The sequence below is a fragment of the Aulonocara sp. 'chitande type north' Nkhata Bay genome, linkage group LG7 (genome assembly GCF_057382095.1).
Source record: "Aulonocara sp. 'chitande type north' Nkhata Bay isolate Kocher_YH1m ecotype deep benthic linkage group LG7, A_spYH_male_GT1.1, whole genome shotgun sequence".
Taxonomy (NCBI): Eukaryota; Metazoa; Chordata; class Actinopteri; order Cichliformes; family Cichlidae; genus Aulonocara; species Aulonocara sp. 'chitande type north' Nkhata Bay.
In genome coordinates, this window is record NC_141350.1 from 47,331,842 (window position 1) to 47,341,651 (window position 9,810).

The window sequence follows — 9,810 nt, forward strand, 5'->3', positions numbered from 1 at the left end:
TGTGCCTTTAACTGCAGGGAACCATATAAGTGTAGCTAAGTATGCATCTTGCAATTAGCATGGAAATTTTTCTAGCTTTCAAAGCACAGGTGCAAATTGCACAGGTGTAAGAAAATGAAGGCTGAGATGGAAAACAGGAAAAGTTCTCTATAAATGTTCTCTCTGAAGTGTGACTTAACTTCTTGGAAAGATAAATAACCACAATACCTAACTAATTCCAAACAGAAAAAGTGGATGGAGAGCTGTGGCTGAGTGGTCATTTTACTTGATGTTCAGAACTGAAAATAGGGCCCTTTTAAGAGCCAAGTAGATTTGTCTGCAGTTACCTTGACAGTGTCAGGGAAACTCTTTATAGAAATCATTAGTGAATTACAATTTTACCTAAGTTGAAAAAAACCCATATAAGTCTCAGCTAGAGCCAAAAATGTTTATCCATAATGTTTGTAACTTTGCAATTATCTAACTTTTATTTTGATGTCTTTTTTTGGTTTTTGACTGTCTCTTAAGACTTCCAAGTCACTGTGCCAGTGACCGTCACAGAGCACAACAACCATACTTAAAGGATGCTTAGTAATCAGCAAAATGTATTTCTGAGTATAGACCTTGCCAAACAACCTTAGGGTGTATAAAGGTGAGACATTCACTAAAAAGGAGGAACATGAAAAGTTAATAGTGTTGTAACTTCTCTTTGGTAATTCACTGTTTGACAATTTCTTCATTTTTAAGGGATTAATTCCAGCTATTAAGGGAGCTTTGATTAATTCTTGCCTGCAAGAAAGGATTTGAAGAAATTTAAAAAGAAAAAACATTAAAGAAAGTTTTTAAATTTCAAGAAATTTAAAAGCAGGGACCAAAAACACATTTTAACAATATCATATACACTATATTATTTTATATTGATCTCATAAGGTAAAAAAACCAGTATGTCACTCATTGTGTGTCTCAGGTCTGCCAACGCTAGTTGTTTCAATTTTGTAATGTCATCAGAGTCCTGGTCTTGAGTACATGTGTATTTACTTTCTGTATTTAATATAGCCCAGCTCATGGAGTTGGAGCCTGGAGGATCAGGCCCCACTGTGCAGCCTACTGTTTGAGGGCAAAGGGATAAAGACTGCCTCTTTGCCAGGGTTTATAATCCTCAAACTGTGCCTTTGTCTCATCTGTCAAACTGTGCCTTGTTGAGTGTATTAGTGGAAGTTACCAACTGGTTTAGCCTCTCAAACCTTTAGGAAACCTTGGACCTTTAGTCCCCAGTTTAAGCTCTGGACATGTCAGTCTTTCTTCCAAACTGTCTAAAGATAACTCTTCAGTCCCTGTTTAACTTAGAGCTGATAAGGTGATCACAGGTAACTATCACAACTAACTGCTGAGTGGTTTCTGTTATATTCCAGGAATGCTTTTAGAACAAAACGACTGGTTGTGCATCAGAAGTTAGTGAGGTTGATGTCTGCAGCTACTCTTGGAAAAACCCGAGGCGTATACTAAGTGTCTATACTCGTCATTGTGGGTACAGAGAAGGTCGTCAGATGTTGCTGTTATGGGGGAGTTAAACCATAGCTTTTCATTCCTTTGAATGCTCTGAAGCCTCTTAATTTATAACGTGAGGTCCAAACAAAACTCTGAGAAAAATATTTTCAGTTTGTATTTACCTGTTCTGTATACTTTGGTAATTAGTTGACATTTCCTGAATGCATGAAAAAACAGTGTTAGATTGGTCATCTTTTACAATAACTCACTCTAGCTAATAGATGCATTAGTCTGATTCTTTCTGTTTAACAGCTTCTCTACGTTCCAATAACATCTTCAAGGACGCTGCTGACACGACTGTGTCGAGTGTTAAATCCCAAATAAATGAAACTTAATAGCATTTAGAACTGCTTCTTTTGAAAGCTGTTTATATTAAGAATATAGGGATATTAAAGCAGAAGTGTCCTTTTTTATACACTTATCTGTGGATTACTGAAATGCTGAATTCTCTGAGGAATTATGTGAAATTACAGTACCTGAATTATAGCACACTTCTGAGAGAAGACTTCACACAAACACCTTACAAAGGCTCTTATGTTAATATTATTCAAATTGCTTCTTTGACTATAATTTGACCATTTTAAAATGAAATTAATGGTGTAAAACTGCAGACTCGAAACACTTACCTTGTGTTCACCACCTTTACTGGGTACACGGAGATTTTAGCAGGACGACGATGCCCAAAGAAACTATTAATACATTCGGATAAATTCTACCTAGATCTAAAATTTTAGCCATTTTTGAAAGACGGAAAGGTTTCTCTCCGTTTCTTAAAAGTATGCGCTGTAAAGTCATGACCCTGTGCCAAGCACAACTATTATGACCCATAGGGCAGAGCAGTTGAAAAGCATTTTATGGTTACCCTGCTGAAAGCAGTGCCTATATAGTATGCACATGAGATAGTGACGACAGACACAGAGAATGTGAGATATAGGCTGAGCATGTTTACCGTGGATACTGTATTTGTGCATAAATAGACCCTATCATCTCTCAGTGTTGAGCATTTCCTCACAGACAGCATGTGACTTATCAGAGTGAGCCAGGTTTTCAGAGAGCTGACAGTTTAAGGAGAACTGCCATGGGATAAGTCTCAATCCTCACTCAACCATTACACTCTCATGCCCTTCTCTCTCTCTCTGTCACACACACGTATCTACATAGACATGCACACACACACACACACACACTGAAGCAAGCACAGACGCAGCAACCCAATGGCAAACCCTGACTACTGATTTTCAGAGCTGCCTCAATGTGTCTCTCGAGATGCAGAAAAACTGTTCAGATGTGAAACAGCAGGTCTCGAGGGAAGACTAAGTGTCTACAAGTTTAGTTGGAAATAATATAAAAACAGATTCTTTTTTCAATAGATAAGAAAACAATAAAAGGGAAAGAAAAAGCATAAACTTATAGAACGAGACACGATTCTAGGTAAGATTAAAGAAAAGTGAAGAACAACATAATGAACAGTCACTGACAATTGAAAGAAAAAAGACATGACGCATGAACATTAGTCTGTATAGTCATGTAAGTGTAATGCATGTACTTGTACACTAGTTACCGGAAGGTCATTTGGAATATCTGTCCCAAGTTGACTTGCTGGGTTTTGTTGTTGTATCCATGCAGCATCTCACCAAACAGGGTGTCATTGAAGTAGACATCCTGCTTAGGGCATTTTGGTCCATCACAGTTGTCTGACTGCAGGAGACAGGAGCGCCCATCGCCTGCCAGCTTGTACTCTTGTACGCATCTGAGGAGGAAGGAAACACTGTCAATACAATGTATGATATGCAATCTAGGAGACCTTGTTTACACTTGAGGTGAAAGCATAGTGCTGGCAAGATTTGAAACAGAAGATTGAGCTGTAGCAGGCTGATTGTGATTTGAAAGACTGACATTATATACAAGGCTGTTCCCATGTTCCTACTTTAATTTTCAATCTATAAAGACCAATACAGAGAAACTCAGCATGCCAAAATTGTACCGATTTTCTTTAGAATTCCCTCAGACTAATAACAGCCTGACACAGACAATCACAACCAATGTTTTGAAAAGACATTTTTCCAGGTTTTCAGTTTATATACCATTAAATCTACTTTGTTACTGTCAAAGCCAAAAAGGCCTTTTAAATATGCAAAGTGCTACAGTAGCAATTATCAATGGCGAGTTTGTGGACACAAGCACTCTGGTGAAAACCATTTTAAAACAGATTCCAGTGCCACTGGATTCAGCAGACTCTGCAGTTAGTCACAATTATAGCTTCCACTATTGTGTGCAATCCTGTCTTACAGACCAGGCTGAGCAGTTAGTGCTGCTGGATAGGGCTGAGCGCAGGACTCATGCAATTGTTCATGTCTCTTCACCTCGGTGGGAAGGAGATGTCAACTGCTGTTGGCAATACTCAGATCTGGTGGAACAGGGGCTTTCTGTAGTTGAAGGCAAATCTGTTTCCATTTTTGTAAATGAACAATTTGTATAATTACAGAACAAAGTTATACCATTCAGATGATTTTATTAATTTAATCTGTTTTTTTTCCCACAGGCCACTTTTAAAAAGCATTGTGCATTTATTACAGAACATGTGGGTATACAGGCTAGTGATTTAGTGAAATACACTTATGAAATTAAACAGGATATCATGGTAAATGGACAGAGCCTCAACGTTCATGTTTCCCCACAGTGTAAGGGTACCAAATGATCTGGGGAAAATGAGGACATCATTCCAGATCAGACACAGATCAAGAATGAGGGCATGCTTCATGTTTCTTTAGGCTTCTGCTGTTAGGTTTCCATCAAAAAGTCAACAGATGCATTTAGACATGTTTTTTTAAGTATCCTTTTATCAGTTATCAGGTCCCAGGAATTAAGCAACTTTCATTGGCATGATCAGAACAGTTTCCATAAATGATCAGCCAGTCTTGAGATATAAATACCCTCAAAGAAGACAGCTATTTAAAGGAAAATGGGAAGGACAACCCTAAAGCTAACAAAAACACTGACAGAAGTACTTCCTGTATTTTTGGTTACTATTTGTAGCCCTTTTTCAGACCTTTCATGTTTGGAGCAACAATATAATATTTAATATTGCTCCAGGAATATCACTGCTTTTAGAAATTGGGTAAAAAGACCAATATAGAAGTTCAGGTCTTTGTGGCAGAAATACTCACTAACCTGAAGGGTTTTATTCAGTGTAGATCATTCTTTTCTTTAACCTAACCTTAAAATGGTTCCATGTCCCAAAGCTGAGCACGTAACAGAAAAATTATGATAACAATAAATTCTAAACGAGAAAAAAATATTTAATCAGCCAGCTAAGAACGACCTTGTTTCTTTTTTCATGCAAACTCTAGTATCACAGGTGGAAGTCCTGTGTTTGACCCATTTGTTCACTATTCACATCTTTTCCAGCTGCCACGGACCACAGTGCAGTAGTTTTTTTTCAGTGTTTTTCATCAAGTTGCAAAGTAACAGTGTGATTGCACTTGGGAATCTAAGCAGTCTGCACTCAAATGGAAACCTAAGTATTTACAATATACTGGGTACAATCAAAAAGTTCTATGAATAAGTGCAAACAAAAACTATACCTAATTGAAATTTGGCATGATTTCCCCTTCAAGAATATCTTCATTCTACAAAATGACCATCACACAGAGGCTCACTGCCAGCCAAAGTTGAAGTTTTTTAGCTAAGAGTCCATTTTTATTGAATGTCATGTCCAGGGTGATACCAGGATAATAGTCATCCTCTTTGTTTTCAACATTCACAAGGATGTGCACTACCAAAAGATCCCCCTGCCTCAGACTGTCAATGCAAAGCTCCATTTGTACCATACAGAGAACTTTGGCATGTGCCATGTTGTGCTGGAACTTAGTGCACTGACAAGGCTGGAGGTTTTTTTTTAATCTACACATATAAAATCCTCACAGACCAATCAGATTTGCCTCCCTGTGACTTCCACTGCTTCCACAAAATGAAAATCAGGTTAAAGGTTCACTGTTTTGACGCAGTACCTCCGTAACATTCAGGCACATGTGCCAAGAGAACAGAACGGGGTTTCCACTGAGCAGTCTAAAAATAGTAGCTGGGCTAGAAGCTGTGAACACGATCTCAGAGGTGAGATTCACTAATATTACTTGTATGAGGTTTGAATTGTTTGGACAAATTCATGCAAGTTTTCTTTCCACATCTTTGTATTGTGTATGTTTTTGTAGATTATGCTCGTAATGGCTATACTAGAACTGTATGATATGTATTTGTCAGTCTATCTATATGGCTTTCTAGCTATAGTTTATTCACTGGTTATTTCGTATTTAGTATTTTTTGAAAATTTACATTTGTGTAATCGAACCATCACTCATGAAACCTACTTCCAAAGAAAGCTTTATTGGCACCCTGCAGATGTCTTCTCTTTCTCTATTTACTACTAGCTATTCTCACCCGCAAAACATGAGTACGTTGCTGGAACTTGGGTCATCTTCAAGGGGCACAAGCTGCTGGAGACACAGCTGTTCACAACCTCCATTGAAGCCATCCGTACAGTCAATGCCCCTGGAGTAGTCATAGCAACCTGAGCCATCCTTCATTGGCCTCAGCCCCTCAGGACACTGTAAGAAAAAGAAAGAAGGAAAGGTGGTGGGAGGGATACAAGCAGGGGGTGAGGATAAAGGCACAGAATAAGAATAGAGAAGAAGAGAGTAAAACACATAGGTCAGAATGTGCATTTTAATCAGGATTGAAAAGTACTGAGAGGACAGAGATAGTAAGACTGAGAAGATAAGACAGTAGTAGTAGGGAGTAAGACTTTCAGAAAGAACAAATTCAAGAAAAGAAGAATTTAAGCCAATTATATTTTTCTGATACAACACAATAAAAAGGTGGAGGCGCTTAAAGGATTAGAAAATTAAACAACGGCAGCTTGGAATCGTTACCACAGCTCATTTTACTACCTGAGCAGAAAGTCCCCCCTCAGTTCACACAAAGGCCTGTGTTATTTATTTATTTATTTTTAAATGCCAGACAGAAAGAAAAAACTCAGAGGCGAAAGATTTAGACACAAGCACCAGCAATTAAAATGATTATCATTTGTGAAATCATTCCACGCTGATAGAAGTGTGATAAAAGAAAATAATAAACTTAAGCATTGCAAATGAGCCAAGGGATTTCAAGAAACAGAAATAGCCACTCTTGTTTGCTGGGAATTAAATCAACTGATACTTTTTAGATGGATAATAATTAGCAAAGTCATTAGTGACTCACTAAAAAGTGGCGCCCTACCTTGCAGTAAATTATTGATACCACAGCTTTTATCACTAGGTTGTTGTTGTGACATTTTATTTCAATATGAAGTATTAGTTCAACTTTGAGTTCCCATCAACCAAACAAAAAACAAATCACATTTATCTGAGTATGTCAACTCAAGCCAGAAATCTGAGGAGGAACAATGGGTCCAGCACCCTAGTCATTTGCCTGGCTAATTTAAAGTGCAGAATTTAATTTATGAAGTGGATTTTTAAATGAATTATATTTCCTCCAGCATAAGAAATACTAATTATTCAGAACTGCAAAAGCAGCAGATGTATTATATAAGAAAGTTGGGCTCCATTAAAAATGTAATGTTACTAACAATAAATAACTTCTTGACTTAATAGCTTACGCTCATGAATTATATTGCATTATTCATCTCATATGTAAACAAGATGCTTATTACACAAACAAAACAAAAAGGTCAGACTTTTCTGCTGGCTCAGCTTAACTGTCAAGTCAATCAACATGCTGCTAAAACAATATTGATAAGTGTTATTATATCAAAAAGCATAAAAAAATGTGTGTGTGTGTTCATTGTTCTAACAATTAACAGAATATTAGCAGAATATTAAAATATTATACATTCTATATATAAATCATATATCATATATTTTCACTGAAGCTGAAGCTTTGCCGGCTCCACGATGTGAATCTCTCATACCATCACATCCTAAAGAATCTCTCATGGACTGATGTCTGATGACAGCTGAGCACAGTGAACTCCTTCTTATGTTCAAGAAACCAGTTTGAGATGATTTGAGCTTTGTGACATGGCATGTATCCTGTTAGAACCAGCCATCAGAAGATTCGTATGATGGTGGAAGTCATAAAGGGATGTACATGCTCATCAACAAGATTCGGGTAGGCCGCAGTATTGCTATCATGCATAGTTAATACTAAGGAAGCTAAAGCAAGAAAACATCCAAGAAACTACCCTCCACATCATTACACCACCGGCAGAGTGATATACTGGAGTGAACCTTTGATACAAGGTAGGATGGATGCATGCTTTCATCTTATTTAAACCAAATTATGACACTACAATCCAAATACAGCAGCAGAAATCATCTTTCCAATCTTCTATTGTCCAGTTTTGCTCAGCTCATGCAAAGACGCGGTTTCCTGTTTTTACCTGACATGAGTGGCACCTGGCATGATTCTTTTCCTGCTGTAGCTTCTCTGATTCAAGGGCATTATTATATATCCTGTATTTAAGCACTAAAAAGTCTGATTGGAATTTTTAAGGGGTTTTTAAGGGGTTAAGGGGCCAGCAGAAATTGCAGCAAATATAATCAACAAGGCACTCCTAGAGAACTTACTGCATACTTGCAGCTCACTGGATATTTTCTCTTTTTTGGACTATTCTCTGCAAACCCTAGTCATGGCTGTGCAGGAAAATCCCAGGAGATCAACAGTTCCTGAATTACTGAGATCAGACAGTTTGGCATCAGCAACGTTGTATCACCTTTCTTCTCCATTCTGATGGTGAGTTAATAATAATAATGGTTTATATAACGATTTATATAGCGCTTTTCAAGGTACCCAAAGCGCTTTATAATACCACTATTCATTCACTCTCACATTCACACACTGGTGCAGGCAAGATACAGTTGTAGCCACAGCTGTCCTGGGGCAGACTGACAGAAGCGAGGCTGCCATATCACGCCATCGGCCCCTCTGGCCAACACCAGTAGGCGGTAGGGTAAAGTGTCTTGCCCAAGGACACAACGACAGAGGGATCAAACCAGCGACCTTCCGGTTACAGATGCGCTTCCCAAACCCCTGAGCCACGGTAGCCCTAGAGTTTGAACTTTAGCTGGTCATCTTGAATGCACTGAGTTGTTGCTATGTGATTGACTGATTAGATATTTGGATTATTTGTTGCATTTTTTAACATTTGTTTTCTAGTTGGCAATTTTTTATAACTGCACCAGGAAGGCCACATCCAACTACTGCAGTATACAGCAATAACCTTTGAATTAGCTTAACTAAACAGAAAACAAATCATTCCTCTGTGTAGTGAGAACCAGGATCCAGTAGCCCTGACTTTCACAAGTTAACGTATGTCATTACTGAGATGTTATATAATGTTTCCTACAAAGTGTGACATTACATGCTGGAAAACAACAACAGAATTACCACCCCATATGAGTTTCCAGTAGGATGCATATAGTCTCAGAGATACTATAAATAGTTTCCATCTCATCTTTGAATATTTGACAGGTTTCAGCTGTGGTCAATTTACACTTTCAGATGTGAGCCACATGCTGAAAATGTGTTGGTTTTGCCAGCCTTTCAGTTTCAAGTGTTGCTGTAATGTCTTCCTTGCTTGTATTGATATCTGCCTCTCTTTGCTAAGAAACGAGGACTGTGAGAGACTGAGTTACATCAGTTTTCTAGTCCACAGTTCAATTCTTTCACTAACTGCTACTCTGACTCATCTAGACTCCTCAAGTTTTGTGTGCCAGCATAGGATATTTTTGTAGGCGTGCAATGACAAACAGCTAAAATGTCTGCTGGTTGTGGTGTATTTATTCTTAAAGAACAAAAAAACCCAAAAACAAAACAATGCTATATACTAAACACTACATATTTCTCAAAGTTCAGAAAGTTAAATGACTTTATTATTTCTCTGAGAACTTTTTCTTAGGTTAGGAAGCACAAAGGAAGAGGTGGTGTTAAAGGGTCTAGTGCACGTAAGGAAGGTTCACTGACATCATTAGTCACATGCCTGCAGACACAGTTGTATAGACGCTAAAGGGAAAACTATGTGTAGCTATTTATTAATGACTGACATAGGCAAGGACTCACATCCAAAGGCACCCTTTTTCCCTCAGTTCTGGTCATCAGATGAGAAGGAAAACAACAGAGAAGTGGTATATATTGTTGTTTTGGACTAGAACAGTTGGCATTTCTACCTCCTAGAGATAGAGGCGTACGAGGTGTGTGAACTTTTATCTCCAACAGCTTTCAACTATC

The 9,810-nt window shown here is 38.0% G+C and overlaps 1 protein-coding gene across 1 annotated transcript in view; it reads right to left on the reverse strand.

Moving 5' to 3' along the window:
* The window catches only part of astn2 (astrotactin 2), a 290,807-nt gene that overhangs the window by 103,718 nt on the left and 177,279 nt on the right, over positions 1-9,810 (reverse strand). The window contains exons 12-13 of the mRNA XM_086300869.1: positions 5,965-6,131; positions 3,089-3,277 (exon numbers count right to left, since the gene is read on the reverse strand). Of these exons, the coding sequence (XP_086156995.1) occupies positions 3,089-3,277; positions 5,965-6,131 (356 nt within the window). The remainder of the gene's footprint in view (positions 1-3,088; positions 3,278-5,964; positions 6,132-9,810) is intronic.